At 36.0% G+C, this 23,763-nt stretch overlaps 1 protein-coding gene across 1 annotated transcript in view; it reads left to right on the forward strand.

The window, feature by feature from the left end:
* Positions 1-5,651: 5,651 nt before the first annotated feature.
* LOC311069732 (uncharacterized protein) overlaps positions 5,652-23,763 on the forward strand; it is a 28,964-nt gene continuing 10,852 nt past the window's right edge. Inside the window, exons 1-3 of the mRNA XM_084093118.1 lie at positions 5,652-6,069; positions 13,485-14,284; positions 21,114-21,278. Of these exons, the coding sequence (XP_083949244.1) occupies positions 5,991-6,069; positions 13,485-14,284; positions 21,114-21,278 (1,044 nt within the window). The 5' untranslated portion in view covers positions 5,652-5,990. The remainder of the gene's footprint in view (positions 6,070-13,484; positions 14,285-21,113; positions 21,279-23,763) is intronic.

Below are 23,763 nucleotides of genomic sequence, written 5' to 3' on the forward strand. Positions count from 1 at the left end.
CTGATCTGAGCTGTTGATAAACACATGTAAAAGGATGCCTTTCCACAAAATAATAAAAAGGAAAACCCCAAATCTGCAAAACAAATCCCCAAAGAAGAAAAATACATCCTCTCTGGCAATGTGCTGAAGGACATGCCACCATAAGTAGGAAAAATCAACTTTCAACTGATGCCCGCTTTTCATTTGATGTCTTTGTTGCACGGTCTTCGATTTGAGGAAATGAGATTAGGGAAAATGTTTGGGGAATTTGGGAAAAATGGTGTTTGGGGTGTGACGGGGGGTCTGTCCGGCTTCACCGCAGCTGCAAAAGCCAAAAACACACTTTGATTTAAAATCATGTGACAGAATATCAAACAGGGTGAAGGTGCTCTGGGGCTTGGTGACTAAAGGCTGGATGAATGTTGTTGTGGAACATATCTCTGGTTTTCATCAAAACAGGGAACACCTGAAACTGGACCATGCAAACCATCTGATATAAGTTTAGAAAAATGGAAGTGTGTCAAACAGGATAAAAATTAGGACATCTGAACCAGATATGCCCTTACTATCAGCAAAACAAAAAGTATTAATTCAAAAGATTGGAGGCCCATATGGTTCTGCTTACCAGGAATCTGCTTGGACTGTAATATTTAATAAACATGCCAAGATATACAGCTCTCAAGTCATTTATAAACATTTTGCTCCCTGAGATGTTAGAATCTCAGGAGAATGACGGTCTTATAGAGTAATAAACTGCTTTGTTGTTCCCACAGGGCGATGTGAGGTTTGGAGGGAGATTTAAGATGACATGAATGTGAAGCGTTGTGAGAAAAACAAGGACAAAATTACAATGTAATTTGGTCAAAACAATGTAGTATTATTTGAGAAAATCCTGTAAAAACTAAAAAGTAGTTCTAAAATTCCAAAAATACGGGGGACACTGTTGCACTCTATTAAATAATTCTTGTCTTATTATTATAAAAGCTATTTAAAGACCTCATATTAATTGAGAAACCTAGCATTTTTCTAGGCTACTTAAAAATTCTATATGAATTCAATAGTTTTAATTAAAGTTTGTGGAAAAATGTCATATTTAATATTCATATATAGGGGAACAATATGAATGTTCCCCTATATATGAATATTAAATATGACATTTTTCCACAAACTTTAATTAAAACTATTAAGAAAATCCTTAAAAACATGTAGAAAATTGTTCTGTAACAAAAATCTTCATGGAAATTTGGTGTATATATGTTTTGCATCGTAGCTGATACTGTATTGATCAGCATTAAGTTTTATACATTTTGATTTTAAGGGGTCTACGGGGTGACTGTGCAGGTTGACACAAGAAAGGTGATACTGATCTCTCTGTATCTTGCTCCCCCTCTGACCTATTTTCCATTTACTCTTACATTAATACTGAAACATTTGAAATGATGAAGTTGCAATTTAGTACATTTAAAATATATTAACTTCAAATGTTATATCAAACAACACAGTATACACAACATATCAAAAAAGTGTACTTCAAAGTATGACAAAAGATTATAAAACACAGATTTAAAATGTATTTTAAAGTAAAACTTTTCATTTGAAATGAAAACAAAGTGCACTTTTCAAAGTGTACTTAAGTGACCTAAGAAACAATCTTGAAAGTGTACCTTTTTCAATATACTTAGGATTTGAAGTACACTACAAGTACAATTCAATACAATTAAACATACTTATCCTTAAGGGACTTTTCTGATGAAAAGTGGAAATAAATGGGGAAAAAATTCTGTATCAAAGACACTTTTTATCTTTTTTCTTGCTGCATATATTGCTGTTTAATGAGGTGTCAGCCTAATGTAGGCCCACTTTGTTCCCTGCCTTCATTTTTCTACTAGAGCGTAGCGCCGCCATTGTCCTTGATTTTGTGGCAACACAAAATTATTTTCCATTTACTCTCTGTGATTATTAAGCACAATTCTCCTCTGAAATAATAGAATCACACCTGCATCATGCATCACATTTTGATTTTTAATTCTAGACTCATAGTTTTTGAATCAGTGAATCATTGTTAGTGACATTACCAGTGAAGCAAAACCAACATCTAAAGAAAATATTCAATATACGTCACTTCCGCAAATCTGAATGATTAACCTCTCAAACTTTCATATGGCAACCTCTGCAGTAAACAAAGGAATGCAAATAAGCAGAAATAAAGAACATGTGTTATTCATTACGTTGATTCGTTATCAAAACACAAGAATGATTCAGACAGCTGAACACCTGTATAGAATTCTGAGCGAAATTCAATATTGTCAATTGTGAAATCATAACAACTTAGTATTGCCTAATCACTGTGACCTTCCGGCTTTTAAAAATGACCCTGTTCACACTTTAGTTTCCATTAGGGAAAAACTACTCCTCTGCATATTTAATCTTCAAATAGATGATGTAATATCAGATCACTGTTAAAACATTCCACTCTCTCAGAGCTGTTTCTCATGACAGGAATGCTTCTGTACCCCCTTGTGAGTCTTTACGAAGCAATGCCGCACACCCATGAAGCTCCAAAGCAGCATGAAATGTTCCACTACAACGCTTTTCAAAATCAGACTTATATAACAATACGAAATACAGAGCTTAAAATCTGGAGAGATAGATGTCTGCAGAATCCAAGACCAACAAGACATTGTAAAAATCACATTGTAGGTTCCCAAGTAAACATACATTTGTCCAACTTTTCCTTATTATTAAACATCCTATCTATGTGTGGCTCCAAAAGACAACCAGATGTATTTGTGCACAGTCTTCAGGGAGACATTTCAGAGATGTGTTCCCATCATGGAACTGTGTGTAATAACTGATTACATCTGGATTACGTAATCCGATTAAAAAAATTAAGTAGCCTACTTGTAATTTTTAAATTACTTGTAATCAGGGTTACTTTTTTATCAGTTACATGATTACATGTTATTCACACACAATGGCAGTAAAACCATTCTAATTTATTGATTGTTTGTTATCAACAACATGAAGGTTTTCCTAACTGGGGTTCATTAAGGAACTGCATGGGGTTTGTGAGTTTAATGAAAAGCACAAAAAAAAAAAAAAAAGGTAAATCATAAAAATGCAAAATAAATATTTTTTTAAATAAAAAATGTGTTTGAAAGAAAAATACTTCAAAAGACAGCAAAACATGATTAAATGACTTACTGAGTGATAATTAAAATAATTATAATTGTGTCAGGAGTTGATTGGATATGCAATGTTGCAAAGCTGATAAATGATTTGTGTAAATCCAGTGGTCAAATGCTTTGTAGCCTCTCAATTTTCCTTATCCACACGACAAGTATCTGGTCTGTGTGTGCAATTTCACAAAACTAGAAGACTTTCTGAATGTATAAAAGCAATATGTTTTTTAGAAAGGAAAATCTAAAACATGAAAAAGAATAATTAGGGAGAATAGAATATATATTTTTTCTCTTTGTATATTTATGTCAATGTGGTACAATATTATCCTATTCAATTCATTGAGAGTTACGAGGTCAAGAGTAATCTAAAAGTAATCAAAAAGATTACATTATATTAAATTACCTAAATTGTGTAATGTAATGGTACGTTACTACAATTTCTGTCATGTAATTTGGAATCAGTAATGGATTGTATGTTATTACTGATTGTATGTTAGTTTTAATATATGTAATATATTTATTTTAATTATAAATTATTTATTTACAGTCAATTTAATGAAAATATAACACCTGTGGATAGTAGTTGAGAAAATCCTGTAAAAAATTGTTATTGTAGACAGGTAATTTGTCTGCTTATTACAAAAGCATTTTTTTAAGACCTCATATTAATTCAGAAACTGGTTATTTGTACTTAGTCTCTTCACTGCTGTCGTCATTTTTAGAGTTGTGGTTTTGTTGTAACAGTTGTTTTGGAAACTTTGCGTGGGGTCGTGAACTAAAAAACATCATCTTTACAGTAAAAAGCCAAATTTTGTGTAATGGTTGACTGCATAACAAAGGTTTCATGCAAGCTAGTGGCAAGTATATAATCATATTCAACAGGCATTACAAATCCAGGGAACCGGAGTCTTTCATGCTCTTCATTTGGTTTTACAATGAGACTGCATTTGGAGACCTCAGCATTGTCCAGGCCTGTCTGAGGTAATTACCCATTCTTAGCTTCATCTTCTACCCCAGGGCGATCTCTAACCACTCGACTGTGCCTGTCACCCAACCAATGTCCTCACCTGTTCTTTACCAAAACAACTGAGAACGAGAACGGCTTCGGATGTCAGCAGCAGTGTCATAAAAACAACCTTATCTGCTATTAAAGATATAATTAGGCTGTGATAAACATTACAAAAAAGTGACAAATTACTGCATTGTTTATTTTCACAGAACAATGGGACGCTTCATTTATTGCTGCATTACTTTTCTAACTTTCCCTCCCACGTCTGAGCTAAGGAGCGGCTGAGAAAGCCTTTCATTGTGACCCTGAAAACTGTAGTGTGTGGGTGCATCTGAATTCCATCCTTTTCTAAGAAAAGTTGGACATATTTTTACAATTCAGTATTGCATAATGAAATATGAGCAATTTAGCTATGCACAACTTAGAAAAAGATAGGTTTAAATAACCATGACTGATGTTTATGCTGAGAACAATTTGTTGATTATAGTAAATCAATTTTCTTTACATCTCGAAGTCTTTAATATGCCCGAATGTGTTTATGAGAAGACATTTTTCAGTTTCATGTTTCTTGGGTATTTTCTTTCTGTAAAATGTTGGCTTTACAAAATCTTGTCTAAAAGTTAAAATAGGTTTAAAAAGTCCTGAAGTTTTAAGCATATTGAAAAAGGTACTTATATATAGCCTACTTTAAAAGAATAAGCTTAAGTTTGAACTGAATATAATGTTTTTGGACACTTAAAATGTATTATAGCTTAAATTTATATTAAATGCAGTTAGCCAAATTTTAAAGTGTTTTTTGACCCACTTAAGTAGGACTTTGTACATCTTTAGCCTATATGTAATTTCATTAATCCATTGTTTTTGAAATGTGGTTAAAGAAGTGAATGTATATTTGACCATTTCTATTGAAACTTGCATGTCATGTATTTAAAAATATTTGTAATTACACATTTGTAATGATACTGTTGCAATTTAGTACTTTTAATACTGTATATAGCTACTTTAAATATTATATTGAATTACACACTAAAATTTTTCAAGTACTTTACATGTACTTTAGTATGCTAATCAACTAATCAAAATACTTCTATAAAACTTGACAAACGATTATTGAAACAATCATTTAAAATGCACTTTAAAGTAAAAAGTATACTTTTTAAAGCGTGTAAAGAAACAGTCATGAAAGTGTGTGGGTGTGGGTGTGGGTGTGGGTGTGGGTGGGGGGGGGGGGGGGCACAAGAAAATAAGGCAAAATACATGTAGAAAAAAGTCAGTTCTGTGCAAAGTTTAGTGGATGTAGATTGACCTCAAACCCAAGTTATGCTAGCTTTAGTGAGGATTCCTCAAGCAATGAAGCAATCTTATTCATTGGTATATGATTGCATATTTTCCAACTTCTCCCACTATCTCTCCCCCTCTCTCTCTCTCTCTCTCTCTCTCTCTCTCTCTCTCTCTCTACACACGCACACAAAGGTTTCTCCGGAGTCTTTCCCCTCCCTTCATCTGGCAGTCCGTCACCCCTCCTCCTCCAGCTGCTGATGGTCTGCTCATTCTCCTCAGTGAGAGCACAGCACACACACTCCTTCACAACCAGCCTCCTTCTCTCACATACACTCGTGTATGAAACTTTTCCGGCAGTATGTTCAAAACTGGATATTCCCCGAGCAGCACAGATTTCTGGAACATTTGAACAATTTGAGCACTCAGTTGAGGAGAAGGAAGATCAACCAGCATTAAGGTATGAGGTGTGCTTGAATGAGCCACTGAGGAGGGTTTTTTCCTCTTGACACCGAAAGCTACTGAAGTTTTGCACATCAACAATGAGTCTTAAGAAGAGGAAACCAAGCATGGTGTTCAGCTGGCACAAGTCTTTTGCTATCCTTGCTCCTTGGAGGAAAGGTAAGTTGTGTGACTCAATATGCGATCTTTTGCTTTGAATGCATGAAGTCACCCAGTCGGCTCCATGCAACACCTGGATTTGCAGCACAGGTAGTAATTTGTCTGGCTGAGGTGTTGGAGGATAGAAACCTGTAATTTGAACTCTGAGTTGTTATCTGCTTGGTTGAACATGGTTAGTGTTATCTTCAAAGAAACATTCATCTAATTTTCATCAGATGAGTTCCACAGGTAGTTGGGCTGATGTCATTTCAATTAAGTTAACTCTAAAAGCTGAGCTCATATAGAAAACCCACAAGCTTTAGCCACAGACTTTGTTTTCAACTGCAGTTGTAAGTGTTGCTTTGGTGTTAACTAGAAAAACATGTGGCAAAACAAGGGGCAGATTTGTGTTTAATTAGTAAGAAATTCAAATCAAACATCAGCTTAATGAGAAACAATTTATAAGCCATTTGTTTTGTTTTAGTGTAAATCACATTTTGTCTAGACTTTATATTATGCAACTGTAATTGTGATTGTTCAATGTAGGGTTCTTGTTTCAGATGCCTTTCTACACATCATATAACCAGAATGTTGAACATATAGCAAAACCAAAAATATCAGTTATAAAAACTGAAATCGAGAAATGAATTGAATACATGATCTGTTTCTATTAACTGTAAAAATAATAATATGATCAATAAGTTATGACAACATATGTTTTTACATTGCTTTAAATCATCAAAATAAGTTAAGCAATTTTCAACTTTTTTTATAGGTTATACAAGATTCAACTTTTTTTCAGTCTATCATCCATCTATTGGTTTCTGGGCTTATAAAGCATCAGTACATTTGTATTTCAAAAGAGAATAAAGAGTTTTGTGTAACTTAAAAAAGTTATAATAAAACATTTATAAAACCTTTTTGGTTGTAATTGGAACCTTGCAAAACAGATATCAATGGGATTGTCTCTCATGTGAATGTTTATGTCTTATACAGACTAAATTAGAGTTCAATAAGCAGCTGTGATTCTCAATATATGACAGTTTAGATGATCAGTGTTGCCATAGAGGAAGACAGTGAGGTAGACAGGTGTTTCAACCTCAAGCAAAACTCACATAAGAAACAGAGTGATATCAGATGTGAATGTTTTAGTGGTGACAGATTCTTGAGAGGGGCTCTTCTCCTCTACTTGAGTTATATTATACGTGACTCATAACTGCAACCAGGCACAGAGTCAAATTCTTCATGCGTAGGATCAGCTAGTGTGTGAAATCACAGACACACATGACTCAGTCAGGTAATACGGATATGAAGCTGTCCTGAAGGGACAAGACAAGGGATGTCACCATTATTGTAGTGACATTCAGATTGAAAGGGTCTCACAGAAAACCAATTCTTCACTGTTGTTTGTCAATTCTGCATTACTTGTACCTTGTGGTCATAAGTTGAAAACTGTAAGTAGAAAATCAAATTTGACTCTCTCTCTCAAAAAAAGGGGATGAGGGAGAAGAGTGGGGTGAGTTTGCCTGAAGGCTTGACTGATGTTACTGCTCCCGCACATTCTTGCCTTATCCTAATGCTGTTAGATAATGAAAGACTGGGCCGTTCAGCTCACATTGATAATGTGCTTCTGGAAAGACTCCTTAGGGTCAAAACCATTGCCTTGGGGGAGCACAGGGAAAATGTTCTGGCATTGTGATGAGAGAGACAGAGAAGTGTGAGGCACTAAAGGTCTGCTGGCTTTAGATTAGGAAGAAGGGAGAAAAGGTGTAGGGCTGTATTTCACACCTCATCAAACCTGACATCTGGCCTCTGTCACCTCCTTCAGCAAGGAGCAATTCAGGCAGAAAAGTCAATGGATTACAACTTTATTTACAATCTTGGAATCGTGAATGTGTGGTTTGCCCATAAGAAATTCACCTAAATTATGCTTGGTGTTTTTGGGTGGTTGTTTTTATAATGTTTTGCCCCTTGGGAAAAAGAAGTGCACTTGATTGTACTGAATTGCACTTGTAGTGTACTTCAAATCTTAAAAGTATATATTTTAAAAAGCTATACTTGCAGATAATGAAATAAAAGGCATCTTAACTGTACTTAAGAGTACTGTATGTTTCATGACTGTTTCTTAACACACTTCAGTGCACTTTAAAAAATGCTCTGATGTCAAATTAAAAGTTTCTCTTTATAGTACATTTTAAATCATTGTTTTAATAATCTTTTTCCAAGTTTTAAAGAAGTACACTTATATTGATGTGTTGACTTACATACTAAAGCACTTGTGCATACTCGATTATAATTTTAGTGTTACATTTGAACTAAAATGCAACTTCATTATTACAAATGTTCATCATTACAATTTAAATATATGACATACACGTTTCAATAGAAATTACATTAATGTATATTTTTACCATAAATTCTTGTCAGAACATACTTCAAAGACAATATTGTAATTCTAAAGTTGTAATAAAAAACATATAAAGATGAACTTAAAGGGATAGTTCACCCAAAAATGAAAACTCTGTCATCATTTACTGACCCTCATGTCGTTACAAACCCATAAGACTTTCGTTCATCTTTGGAACACAAATCTTCAAATTTTCTGAAGACTCGACCTCTTTATATGATGAACAGAACAAACCTCATTGGTTCTTGCTGAAGCTCAAACATTCTGCGTAACACGAGAATGAACCTCATTGGTTCTCTCACATTAAGCAAACCTGTTTGAGCTTCCGTTTACCATATCTAATGTGTGAGTTGATGAATGTTCATCATATTAAGTGATTGTGTCTCTTCAGAAAATTTGGAATAACCTCTCAATTCATATGGATTAGTTATACGATCCCTTTATGAACTTTTTGAAATGTCAAAATGGTAGTTGCGCAGACTGTCAATGGAGGGACAGAAATATCTCAGACTTCATTTAAAATATCTCCATGAAGGTAAATGTAAATGATGCAGATCTTCATTTTCCATTCAACCACTCTAACGGTATTATTTAGCACAAAAGGTAAAATAAGAAATAGTAATACTGATGCAAGACTTAAAAAAAATTCTTTATTAAATATAATATAGGTTCCTGTGTTATGGCTTGTAAGGCCAGAACTTCAGTGCTATGTTAAAACAGTCCATATATGGATTCTAGCAAACCGATTATTAGCTCACGTGCTCTCGGGGTCATTCAGTCTGGCCACCCATGTGCTAACAGGGTTCTGACATTCTCCTGGCTGTAAAAATAGAAGACCTGCCCTGGCCTGCCTCTGACCTCTCCACCCATAATCACAATGGATGTGTCTACAGACAAGACCGTCCCACTATACTTATCCCACTGCATCCCCTAACAATACTGTCAAGTAGCTGAAACTCATTTAGAAAAACGCTGCACTTCAATTCAACAAAAGCTGTGGTTTTTTATGCTAAGAACTATTTTTGGTTTACAAATGAAGATTCCTAAACAGAGCTCACCTACCACATTCAGCATGCTAAGTTTTAAGGCTTTACTCATGAAAGTAGACAAAATTTATATATCCATGACCATTTATCAAACATGAGCAGTAAATCAGAGTACGTAATATTTATGGCAATGAACACCCTTATAATTATGATAAAATAGGGTGTCTGTCTGCATATGGCTTCAGTTGCACGTCATGTCAGACATGATGATGTAAAAAGAACTGATGAACCGGTCCAGAGAAATGAATCAGACTTCCCATCACTGTCAAGAGTGCATAGCTGTATATCATCGTACTGACTGATGATACTAATAATGTCAGTTAAACTGAGCGTAGGCTTTAATTTTGTGTTAGTAAAGCAGAATTCACAAACATAGCAGTGCTGAAATGTGGTAAACATGAGTGGGTGAGGCCAGATGGAGTAAATATGTTCTTGTCGAAGCTTGTGAATTCTTCACATTTCATCCCTGTGAATGTTTCTATCGAGGGCCTTTAATGACTCTCACATTCTTCATCTCAAATGAATAGCAGCAACTTTTGATTATTGAAGCAGACTTTTCCTCTCCCTTTCAGGACAGATAATTGACACAATATGTTTTGAGTAGTTATGTCTCGCAGAAATTCTTCAAATTAAATATTTATTAGACTTTGCCTTAAAAACATCACTGACCTATAATATCCATCTGGAATATATCAGTATTTTTACCTTCACACACTTTACACTGGAGCAGATGATTCCAGGATTCTTGAACGTGAACAGAGTATTTTATCAGGTCAAAAATGTGAGGAACTTGCCAGTTGTACACAGTGAAAAACATTCTCCGCTGACCTAGAAGAAAAACACTACTGCAGGTGGCATGTGACTAACAGTGCTGCTTTAAAAGAGAGAAAAGAAATCAGTGAATAAGAAAATATGCACAAATCAACCTCAAAAGATTATGGAGGCCCATTTCCGCCACACAAGGAAAATAAATCATGCTTTGGTAAATAATAATTATGACATAAAAAGCCGAAATTATAACATATTATATCATAATTTTGAGTTTAAATATGAAATTATAGCATAAAAAGTCTAAACTATGAGATACTAAGTCATCATTTTGAGATAAAAAGTTGAAATTACGACATACTCTCATATTTATGAGATAAAAGATAAAATTATGACATAAAAGTAAAACTTCTTACATACTAAGTCAAAATTATAAATGAGATACTGAGTTATAATTATAGATAAGAGATAAAAGTTAAAATTATAACTATAACATAAGTCAAAATTTAGATAAAACATCATAATTATTACATAAATGAAAACTCAACTTTTCATGTTATGACTTTTTTCTCAACTTCCACTTAGTATTTCATAATTTTGACTTTATATCTCACAAATATGAGAGCTTATTGTAATTTCGATTTTTTATCTCATAATGACTTATCTCATAGTTTAGACTTTTTATGCCATAATTTAATTTTTAAGCACAAAATTATGACAAAGTATCATGATGGACTAAGCAGTATTTTGTCTTATGTGGCTTCCAAAGAAGACTGACAAAGACTGTCTGCAAAATGATGTGTCGATATTCCTATAGTGTTGTACCTGTCTTTCACTTCTGAAATAATCCCCCATCAGATTTTTGCAGCCTCCCGAGTGATAAGGACCAGAAATATGTGGGGTTTGATTCCCGCCAACATTATCATTGACCTGTTTTTATTTTCAATGCATTATACTCTGCAGAATGAAGGACCTTAGCATTACTTACATTCCTGGCTGCCAGGGGCTAGCGAGGGCTTTTTGATCTCTCTTTACAAGCGGCCACGTCTGAGCGATGTTAATTGAAAACCGAGGGGGATTTAGATGCTGACTACTTGCCCCTACTGAGTGGCATCAAAAATGTCCCACCATCAGCAGTTCTGTAGTCTCAGCTGGAGAGCACGGGTGTATGAAAGACTGACCCAATGGGTCAGTCTAATTGACCTGTAGAAGTAAATTAGCTAAAATATTATTCAGGGCCTCACACAGAGAACTCCAATTACTGTATGCTTGGGTTTCATGTTGGGACTGCTTGTAGGTAATTACTGTTTTTTTTCAGTCTCTTATGATTCATTTTTGCATGGCATGGTGTAGAGTAGCCCACTAATCTAAACTCTGATTAGACTAAAATGCTGCTGTATTTCATGGATGTTTCTTCACATATTATAGTGTCTTCTTGTGCTCAACATGAACAGACACATTACCGTTCCTGGAAACTTGAATTCAACCTAGTTAGCAAAAAAAGGATTAGACTAATATGAAACAGGACCTATTTGTTCAACACGATCTCATGAAAGTGTGTATATAGCACAAATTTTATTTCTCGTGCCATTTATATGCCTAGTTTTTGCGTGCAAATAATACGCACTGTAAACCCATTGGGTAGTATTAGGGGTGTGTAATGCGTGCGTATTACACGCCATAAAGTGTGTATCATACGCACGCAAACATTTTTTTTGGCGTATAAATGGTACGCGAAATTTTATGTGGTAAATATATATATATTAAATATGGTAAATATGGTCATATTGTGGTAAATATGGTATATATATATATTTTTTTCATTTAGATTAGATAAAATTGAACAACGAAGTCTGTTTGTAGTTGATTTTACACAGGAGTTACTGGAGTCCAGGTGTTGTGTACACACATGGGTTTATGAGAAAGGACTGTAAAAACACAGGCACTGATTTGAATGGGAAAAAACCTGGAGCAAAAGCAAAGGTGGTATGACCTCACGTAATTGAAACACTATCAGTGTTTTCACAGTTACTATCCAATCTGAAAAAAAAAGATAATAAATTATTTTCTCTCAGAACACATGGGAGTGCTTATTATTAAAAGTGACACAAAAAACACTCTATCGAGCTGGGAATGGCTAAAGTGGCTATTATTGTTATCTTTTTCAAAGCCTCATGAAATAACTTAGCCTACCATATGATTTCTAACCTAACATTGTATCGGTGTGAAGAGTACGTCAAACTTTGAGGTCAAGGCTAAAAGCTGTTTAAAAGCCAATTTCCTCACAGTATGTAAATTAGTGAAGCATTTCCTTCTAAAAATATTCAGAATGAATATCCTGTGAATCATCTAATTAACCATTCATTTCCACTCCACTGAGAGCCTCTTGTCACACCTCTTCCTGACAATCAAGATAAAAGCAAAACAAAACAAGAGACAACAAATTAACTAAAAGAGAACTGTGCTATATATATATTTATTTATTTAATTTGTCTTATTTATCTCGACTGACAAGTGCATTTAAAAGTCCTCCACTTTTTTCAGTTGAAGATGCAAGCACAGACTTTTATTATGGAAACAGTGAGATGAAGAAATTATATGAATGACACCTAAAATGTATTAGATTTCTAATACTATGAAAGAGATGAGCCTCATCATGAAGCTAATGCACAGATCAAAGATTAGAACAGGACAGAACTATATGGCTCTTTGTAGAAAACTGACACTAAAGAATGCTTTATAGTGAGATAAGCTCTCTTCTTTCTGCATAGGAAAGCATGTCTGCATACAAATTCTTTTAAATGACTTGAATAATGTGAGCTGAAGTATGCAGTGAAATTTAGCTTTTTTTTGTGCAATTTGAAATATTTTCCCCTATCCCAATTTAATGTTTAGAGACAGATATAAGTCCAGAAGATAGTTGGTTTCCCTGAGAAGTGTAAACATTGTGGCTTTGTGGTGATATTGAAATATTCAATATTCCAGGGCTCCCTTGTAAAAGAGATTTGAATATCTCAATGGGACATCACCTGGTAAAATAAAGGGTAAATAAATAAAAAAATAAAAAATAATTGCATTTCCATCTGGCGGTACTAGTTGCGCGTTACAAAATTTCAAAGGGATAATGATTACGTGATTTTATAAATTGATGGTATTTTATGATTTTAATATTGTGAAAGTACAAAATTATTAAAATGTTTTTATTTGTTTTGCAGGTAAAGGGGATATTGTTTTAGAGAATGAAGTTGTACTAACAAAAATGAAGCTCCTCAACAACTTCCCTGAGAAACTACTAAATGTTGAGGATTCCATTTCAACCATCTCCATTTCAATGTCTGAGCAGGATAACAGAGAGCCTCTCCAGGCTGATGAGGTGATCTCCATCCATAGCGCTGCTCCAGATACAACTGTGACTGAATCAAAAACAGACTATCTATCTTCGATTTTTGCTGATTCTGAGCTTCAAAGATTATATAAATTTGAATCTGAGGACTCTGGGGTAGAGATGACTAGTGGAGCAACTTCCCCATCCACCCCAACTGGTTCAGAGCAAAGCTTTGTGGTCCACAGTAGAGGGTCTTCATGTGACTCTGGCAACCTGAACTCTCATGTACCTGCTGACAATCCTCTTGAAGACAGTTCAGTCTTTTTGGAAACTGAACAAATATCTTGTAAATGTGCTGAACAAGATATTCTTACCATTCTGGGAGACAGAAGAGAGGATGAGAATGCTGCTGATGATGATTTAATAGACCTGATAGCAGATTCAGAGAGGTCCGAGGACAGAACCCTGAGGAATACCATGGAGAACTGTGAAGATGAAATTGAAATCATATCAGCACAGGTGGAAATAACAGGCACTGCAATGGCTGAGGACACGATGTCAAGGAACCAGTGTTCTATTGAAGCTTACGATGGCGAAACAGGACCTGAATTTCAGCAACAGCCTTTGAGGAAAAGCAAAACCAGCAACAGCTTGGATGAGTACATGGAAGAGTGCTGCAGGCTAAGTGAGGTATAGCAAGCATTTAAATGTGATTTAAACAAGAACATTATGCTCTTTTTTACCTCACTGCTATGAATTACACAGCATTTATGGGAGAATAATGTTTTTTATTAGTCTTTTCTAAAGATAAGGTATTTTTAATGAAAATCAAAAACAAAGGCGTGTACTGTAAAAACAGTTACAGATATGTAGAAATGTCTATGAAATAGAAGTAAACATCTGAAATGGTGTTTACCTATTTTACTGGAAAACAAGGCAAAAACACTGATTAAGAATTTTTTTACAGTGTGATTAAGAGATCCGCAATCTAAATAATGTCTTTGAAATTAAGTTGTTTCATACCCCCGTGAAAATCAGAGTGAAATGCTCTTCCTGTCAATCAAGTTCACAACGATCGTTTACCACTGCTAAACACAACATAATATAATGCTAATTGCATCCAGAAGTTAAGCACTTCATTGACATTATGTGAACTGAAAACAGTCCTTTGTTCTTAAAATGTAAGATACAAGTGCAGAATGTGAAATTAAGCTGTTTAAGAGATGAAGGGTGTCAGTGAAATATTCATTGTGAACATGATAAAATGAATAGCTTGTTTACAGTTTAGAAGCACACACATATCCTTTCTCATTAGCCGTAATGACGGTCTTTCCACAGCTTGACGTCATCAGCTCATCACTGAGTGTGTATGCTATGACCAAAAAGGAAAACAGGATAAAAGCCTTCCTGTCAGCAGTGTTTCCGTAGAATTTTTTTTTCTTTCTAAAGAAACGGCTTCTTTTAGCATTTCTGCTGATTTGTAAAGTTTTTTCCCCCACGAAATGAAAATATAGCACACAAAAATGAGCACACTTCAGCTCGCTTCCAAGCAGCCCATAATATTCATATTAATATTTATATATTTGGTTGGTCTACATACAGTAAGTGATTCTCAACATTTTTTTCTTCAGGGCCCAAATTTTACATTGGTGACACAATACCAATACAAAAAATACTTTTTTTTTTAAAAAATACGTTTTAAAATATATTGAATTTTGTTTTGGAGACACTCAAAGCAAAAGCTTGTCTTTACAATTTGAGTTTGGTTTCTAAATGCTAAATGCAATTGCTGACCGTAGCAGCCACAAAAGGTCATTCAGTGAGGCCGTTTACACCTGATATTAAAATGCATTTTGGTCGATCGGATCACAAGTGGACGACACCAAATACAGGTGTAAAACTGAGTCTAAAACGTTTTGAGCTTGTCCACTTTCGACCACTTCCAGTTAGTCGAAAACGCATTCAACCAGATTGCTTCCACAGTAGCCATTTATGTGGTCGAATGTGTTTGAACAGCCGCAATAGACCGACAAACTCTCTGCCAACGGACTTGATGCGTAAACATTATGGGAAGCGCACTAACCAGACAGGATTTTAAACTTTGCCGGCTGGAGACCCAAGTTAGGTTTGAAGATGAAAAATGTACCAAGCACAATGTTCTCTCACCATTCCTGATTTCTAACACGCACTCAGTGTTCGGCGTGGTCTTGCGGTTTCCAGAGCAGAAAGCTGATGCTCTCCGTGTGTTTTTCCATTGTCAATGGGCACGTTCATATGTAAATTGCGTGAGCTTATTTTGTCCATTAGATCAAAAGATCTGAAAAAAAAAATCCATACATTTACCAGCCTATAAACCCTCCCCTCGAAGAAATCAGGACAGAAGTTGTGGACAAAAGAGACGTATTAAAATGCCAGTGTGTCTCCCTCGTCTACTTTTGATCCGATCGACCAAAACGCATCTTAATAACAGATGTAAACAGGGCCTGAGATGTGTGCTGGAGTACAGTTTTGAGAGCTGAGAGGATGTTCTGCGGGGTGTGCTGTACAGATCTCTCCCCTTTAACGTGGCCACATCACACAGCACCTGTTCATCTGTGTTGAGAGAGCATGCAGATGGCTGAGTCGATTACAGCTGCAACAGCCAATGCAATGCCTCTCATCTGGACTGTTTCCCTCAGTCCACCATGCTCGTCCAAGCCTCCCTGGATGCATCAAACAGGTGTCAAATAGCTCAAATTACTCACATATTTATCCAAATAATGCCTCTTTGATAGCTCCTAGGTCTTTTGGTGGCCAGTGACTGGACTTTTTTTTTTTTGACGAATGGTCGACTTTATGGGAGCTGCGATGACAGGTAGCCAGGGCGGTAAACTCGGCCCTCATCATCACCTGTCACCACAGCTAATAAGCTAATTCCCTTGCCTGTTAAATGGAGCTCTGTGGCCTGAGGAAGAGGATATTGAAAAGGGACTATGAGCTTTTTTCCCATCCGCTTCAAACATGGCGACTTCAAAGGGCCTCCCTCCTCCTCGTTTCTAATCTGATTTGTTCCCAACTTATGAGGGTAGGAAGGACACAGAGCTACAGTGAAGATTTAACTGTACAGCAGGTGTATGCCAATCACAATAGACTGATTGTTTACTTATATTATATCATCTTTTCTGCACTTATTTAGGGGGAAATTGAGCAAACAGTTCTACGCTTTTAAAGGGATATTTTACTCAAAAATAAAAATAAATCACTTAATCACCCTCATTGTCATTCCAAACCTATGACTGTGTCTTTTGTGAAACACAGGTGTTTTGATAAATGTCTTAGTGTTTCAGCATTCCAAACCCCCAATACAGTATGTGACATAAAGCATGTCACAGTTGCACTTAATAAACCCTTTATACAGCCATAACTCAAAACTCCTTATAATTTATTATCAATAGATGAAAGCATAATCAAATTAGCCAACATATTTCAGAAATGAATGCACAGGGGGCAGATGATGTACAACTTCCAGTTCTGTGGAGTCCTGTGAGCTCAAATTATGTGTGACCCTGAGCAATCAGAAATGGACCAGCGAAGGCACAGCTTGTAGAAAGGCTCATTCGCAATATTTAAAGATGGCACTGGGAATTATAAAACATGTAAAAGAGATTTAGACTCTTATATGTTAATCAAATGCATGTGTTCGGCTGGTTGCCAGCTAGCTTGAATATGTTAGTCTCTCTGTATGTGGTATAATGGGACATTAAAAGCATTTTTGAGTCTCAGTTGACGGATGTGTGGAGCAGAGCGAAATATGGTATCAGGGAGGAATGAAGACAGCGTAATTGCTGTTGCCCTTCTGGAGCTCCTCAGCCACCCCCAGGACAGCTACAGCTGAGGAGTTGAATTCCTCAGCTGTAGCACATAAACACAGTCATAACGCCAACATTTCCATAATGCGAGTGTTAGGCTTTAATCTAATGATAGATGAAGCGTGGAGACCGGCGCTGTGTGTGCCACATCTAGCCTCAAACTTTTGGCTGACACTCCGGAATGTGACGTAACAGGTCGTGACACTTAAAGGATTTTCAATGGTTTTCAGATACACAGAAAAACACAGGATATATCAACACATCTAGCAGGACGTCTTTGGATAAATACACAAAGCTTGTTTTGTGAGAGATCATATCAGCCAACAATATTAGTTCTCAGCTTTGTTTAAGGCTCATAACCGCCAGTACAATAAATGAAAATATAGTGCTAACTTCAAGAAGAACACAAGCACCATGTATCTCCATCAGGATTTAACAGTATCGCCTGAGGTCACAGTATTGGGTTGTGATGGGCCGTAAATTAATCTTTAGAAAAAAACAAGTGAACCTGGAATAATCGTCTGACTCTAGAGGAATTATGCGTCCTGTAGTTTAACAACAGCTGTTTCCATCCACCTATGCACCTTTTGGGATATTGCGTAAAATAAAACACTGAATGGAAACGCCAAGATGTGCATAAATTCTAAAAATGCACATAAAAAACATACGCGCTCCATTGATTTTTATCCAATAAGAAAACATGCACACAAACTATGATGGAAACACATTTACCGAATAAATCCCTCGATGCGCAACAAAAAAATCATGTGACTTTGCCAGAGTCAACAGAGGATGTGATTGGATAACTGGACTAATCGAAGCATCGCATTGAACCAAACGCATCGCACAGCATTTCAAATGTTGGTTTGATCATTCTGAAATGCCTGAGCCAAAGTCTGTCATCTGAATGATGTGTTTTAATTCCCTCTCAGAAGCGTCTCACATGATCACGTTCCCAAACACCAGCATCTGAACGCAAGATAAAATGACAGCGTTTATTGCGCTTCGTCTGCGCATTTATGATTTAGGATAAAAGAGCCAGTATTTCTACCCCGATTCCAGCAACTTCCATTTTTGTTTCAGATGTTTTGCGCTAATTTCCCAGTGACAATTTTGTTCTCTCTAAATCTCATCTAATCAGCTTCTTGAACTCACCATTGTTTTCAATGTTCTTGGTTACCACCATAAAAATCCATATACCTTTTCCTATATCTCTGAATACACATCTGGTTCCTCATTCCTCTCCAGTTGTGTCACATTTAGTATTGCTTTAAAACAGACCCAGTGAAATATTTCAAATAATAAAGGATTATTTTCTCAGACACGCCTGAATGGGTTTATAATATCTTCCCTCATATACAGAGCTTATGTAATTAGAAAAATATTGTTTTTGCAATCCAACCCAGAGGCATATGCACAATTGTTTTCCCCAGTTTGTTTTGATCTTCAGTGTACGGTTTAAAAACCACATCCTCACAGCAGAAAGAGCTAAATCATCAATAACCACAACGTCAAGCTTAAGTGTTAACAGCTTTATAGAAAATCATCTCCATGTTTTTTTTTGTGTATAAGAAAACATTCCCCGCTTTGTGTGCAGAAACACACGTGAGAAACGCAGATCCTTCACAATGAGAAGAGAATCAGGGGGAGAAAGGGAGTGGTGCTTTCCCAAACATTTGTGTCTTCCCTTCTCCTGGGTCACTAGGGATCCTGGGCAAGGGGAAGCAGATAAGATCTGTCATGTTTCTGCAGTCATAAAGGCCTGGAACAATTACTTTCCTTTGGCTACCCCACATCAAGCATCAGTGCTGGTTGCTGCTTTATGAGAGAGCACCTGGTTGTGTGAGCCACCTGTCTACAAATGTGTAGAGAAAAAATGTGTTGTTTAGGTCCAAGCCTGAAAGAGCCTCAAAGAGACACTTTAACAAGTTTTGTTTACTTTAACAAGGTCTTGTATAATTTGTGGTGTAAAAAAGAGTATACGTGGACATCAAATGAAATAAGAAATGTCTTATATGATCCATCTAAATCAAAAATGGAAGTGTGATAGTGCAGTGTTACTAGAGAAGCATGAGAAAAGTTCATGTTCAAGGGAGCAGAAGCGTGACCTGCCGAGGATCTCACACTCTTTCTGAGGAAACGAGTGATGTCAGCTCCTAGTATTTCATATCTCCGTCATGTCCTCTATTGTTTAGCCCCTGTGTTTCCATTAATGCTGGGCTTTGGGACTGGACTGGACGCAAGTGGCACGGAAAAGCTTTCGGGGTGGAAAAGCCCGAGACCTGAACTCACATCCTGCTTTTGTTGGGACACTTTTTGGAATGTTGATGATTGTATAAATATTTGTTCAAAATTTCCTTTGAATTTTTTTGAAAAACGTGAGCATCTGCAGCTACAACCAAAGATGGAAGGATGAGTCAACAAATAAACAATAGGAACCGGATCTAACACGTTTCCTAACGATAAATCACACATTTAAACTAGTTACCTTCAGTTTAAAAAGCAAAAGAAAATTCAAGCTTTTAGTTGTGTGGGGTCCAAACACTTGAGACTTGGATTTTTTTCTTCTTCATAAAGCCATTTCATTATGCAGCAGTATGTTTCCACCCAAAGTTGCAAATTATGTTTCCATCCACAAATTGGAATATCGCATAAAACATTTGCGAATGAAGCACCGTTTCCCTCCAGTGAGTCAAAGAGAGCAAAATCGTCACTTCCTGATAAACTGGTGCTAAATATCACTAAGAAAAGTAGGAGAAGCCACTGTATATAATAATTTTCGTATATGATAAATTTCTTGCATCTCAGAGCGTGCAGATTAGTTAGTCCGGATATGCCGTCCCATCTCGCAAAATCACATGATTTTTTTTAATGCGCATCGAGGAATTTATTTGGTAAATGAATTTCCATTGTAGTTCTGACTCAAACGAGCTCATGCACTCTTTACACACATTTTTTAGAATTTATGCACATCTTGGCGTTTCCATCCAGCGGTTTTTAAGCGATATCCCAAAATGCGCATAAAATAGGTGGATGGAAACATAGCTAGTGTCAGTATTGGTTAAAAAAATTAATGATGTACAGTTGTCTAATGATAGCTGGTCTCCAGGAATGTGTCAATTTGTTTAATGAAATGCAGCAGACTAGTTGGCAAACTCTATTTTAGACCATTTTGTTCATCTAAACGTGTTTCCAGAGCTGTGATAAATCCTATTAATGATTCCATTGAGATAGTAAAAATACTTTTAGTGTTAAATAATGGGTGGAGATCATGGTGCTTACGTCATCAGTTTAAGACCCTCTGGTTCACCTGAACACCTGGAATGATCTTTATCAGTAACTGTGGGAACCTTTGCTTTGCTCTGTGCTCATTAGCCCATCAAATGAGCCATTGGCTTTCAAACAATAGGATACAGTTCACACTGTTCTTGTTGACTTATTTAACAAAAGTTGCTTAACCCCTTATAGTGTACATAAACATCTCAGGTAATCCCCTTATTTAGAGCCCACCTATTGTCCAGAGAGGGGTGGGGGGTCCTTACCAAAGGGAACAGTCCCAGCCAGCGTGAATATGTTTACAGCCCCCATTTTTACATTGTTTTATGAAAATTTAAATAAAATGAGTAGTTAATCGTACTGATTTTTCTCTCTGTCTTTGTCTTGACAACTAGGTGAACCAGGCCAATCAGTCCAACCCACTGGGCTCAGGACTGGGGTACCTAGAGCACATCTGCCAACTTATAGAGAAGATCGGTCAGCTACAGGAACACAACCTCCGACTACAGAAACAGATCTGTGGCCTGCAGAAGGATGGCCGAGTAATCAAGACTAAAGAGGTATCATTCACCAGTGCCAGTGTTCATCTTTATAAGCTTGGCCCAGAGAATAAAAATCAAGTTTTGAAAACACATCATACTTCTCAATTTGAAACTAGTTAAAGACATTGCTGTAGGTCTGGGTTTGAAAGATGACGTCTTGGATTTACAATTTGTTGCGGGTCAAAGCCCCATATTGATGCCTGGGGCAAAGGATTATTGATTCATACTGCGTCAATGTAAATCCAGCTCTTTTGAGTGGGGTTTAGGGGTTTTCAGTCATGATGGATAAAAGTGTATTTAATAAACAGAGCTGCTGGGTTCAGCCCTTTTCGACCCGCACACAGATGGGGTATTCGTTTCAAAGGACCTGATGTCCCCTCACATGGATTTCATTTGTTTTTATGCGTCCCATGTTGACATTAGTCAGGACGAAAGTCTTTTCCTGTGTCTTTGTTTAGTGGGTCATTGAGAGAAGCTCTCTCAGTCATGCAATGCATTTTGTTTGATAAAAGGCCTGATTGAAAAGCAGATGAGTATTGATTTATACCTAACAAAAATTAATTTGCTAAACAAAATATGGTTAAAAAATGGTAAACAGAAAGGTTTATGTCAGGTCACACTTTAGATTAGGGTCCAATTCTCACTATTGACCAATTATTAACTATGACTTTTACCTCAATAAACTCTTTACTGCTTATTAATAGTTAGTAAAGTAGTTGATAAGTTTAGGTATTGGGTTATGGATGTAGAATATGGTCATGCAGAATAAGGCATTAATATGTGGTTTATAAGTACTAAACAGCCACTATCTTAATAATATGCATGCTAATAAGCAACTAGTTAATAGTGAGAATTGGACCCGACACTAAAGTGTTACCTTATGTCATTTAGCAGTTATTTACTGCAAAATGCCAACATGTGAATGAATTCTAGTAAATCATAAAGCTGTTCAGATTCAATTAAGTTAACAATGTGGAACCCATAAAAACTCAGCAAATGTGCTTGAACAAGAACAAGAGTGCACCTGGCTTGAATGTTATCAGCCAAAAGCCACAGGAAAAACAGCACTTTTACAACGTTTTGTATAAAGTTATGGATGTTTTTCTAACATGTCGGCCTTTGTTTTTCCCTTTGGATTTGTACCTCTCCTGAATTAGTAACATAACTCCAAAATATTGAGACCAGGAAGGGAGCTTGTCTTTGTTGAATGCGGATGCAAGTTCGAAAGCTGGGCGCAATCCCCAGAAATGGGATAAAGCCTATACTAACTCTTTCCCCGCCAGCATTTTTAAAAAACGTTTACGAGACCTCCAGAATATTTTGCTGAAATATGTTTGTATGAAAATCTGAACATGCAATAAATCAAAAGAAAGAACAGAGGCTTTGCTTTAACATTTAAGAGGCTTTTTTTAATGAAAGTGACATTGACAAAATATATAGGAAATCCTTGTGGGCCCTAATGCTCAAAATAATTAATTGGCTTGAATAAGGTAAACCTAAATTAAAAAATTTGTTCAATCAAATGAACTTTTATGAGTATTTAGAAATTTCTTTTTGTTCTGAGTTCACAAAACTTACACATTTTAAGTAATCTGAATTGTTCCATTGTTTTGAGTTTTATGAACTTGTGTCTTTTAATTTAGACAAACTTAAATTTAACTGAAACTGGGCTGGGATTTCTATTTTCCAGCATGGTTTGCCATGACACTCGTAGTCGTAAGGGAGAGTAAATGCTCAAATTAACTGTTACTATATATAATGTTTTTTTGTACAAGATTAATGTTAAGTGGGTGATTTAGTAGTGTTTCATATTTTGCCATGCTAATTTAGATGTTTCTGTTTGGTTCTATGTTGGTTTTTATTTCAAGTTAAGAGCCATTCAAATGTATAAGTACAAAATAAAAATCTGCCAGTTCTGCTTACTTAAACTTTGAATTTCTTAAATTTGACGTAATCAGTTACATCAAACTTTTTGAGTTTTGCCAACTTATTCGGGTTTACAGAGGGGTCATTAAGCACGCCCAGGCCTAGTACCACCACAGATAAGCAATGCTTCTACTGTATAACAGTAAAAATATGGATTGCCGGGGAATTCCGCCAAAGGCAGGGAAATAGTTTAAAGGAAAAGAATTGAAAATGTCCCACATTTATTCATGACATTCATTTATTTAGCTAATTATGTATTTTTAAATATTTTCAAAATAAAATCAGTAAATCACGGTATATCAAATCCTGTACAATACACAAATCCTTGTGTGCATAGTGCAGCAGCCATTGAAACTGCTGTAGGTTGAGAGAATACTTTCATTGTTGTGGCAGGTTTCAATATCACTCTGTGTTCTTTCTTTTTTCTATTACGTGATGGAGGATAAAACCCATTTTTATAATTCCTGAGTGAAATTTGCTAACGTTTTTAATATACCTTCCCCTTTGCCAGTCCTTCACCCCAGTCTCTTCACTCTAGTCCTTTGCTTAGTGACTAAAAGGCTGTGACAGTATATTG

Source organism: Abramis brama, assembly GCF_963993115.1.
Source record: "Abramis brama genome assembly, chromosome: 19".
NCBI lineage: Eukaryota > Metazoa > Chordata > Actinopteri > Cypriniformes > Leuciscidae > Abramis > Abramis brama.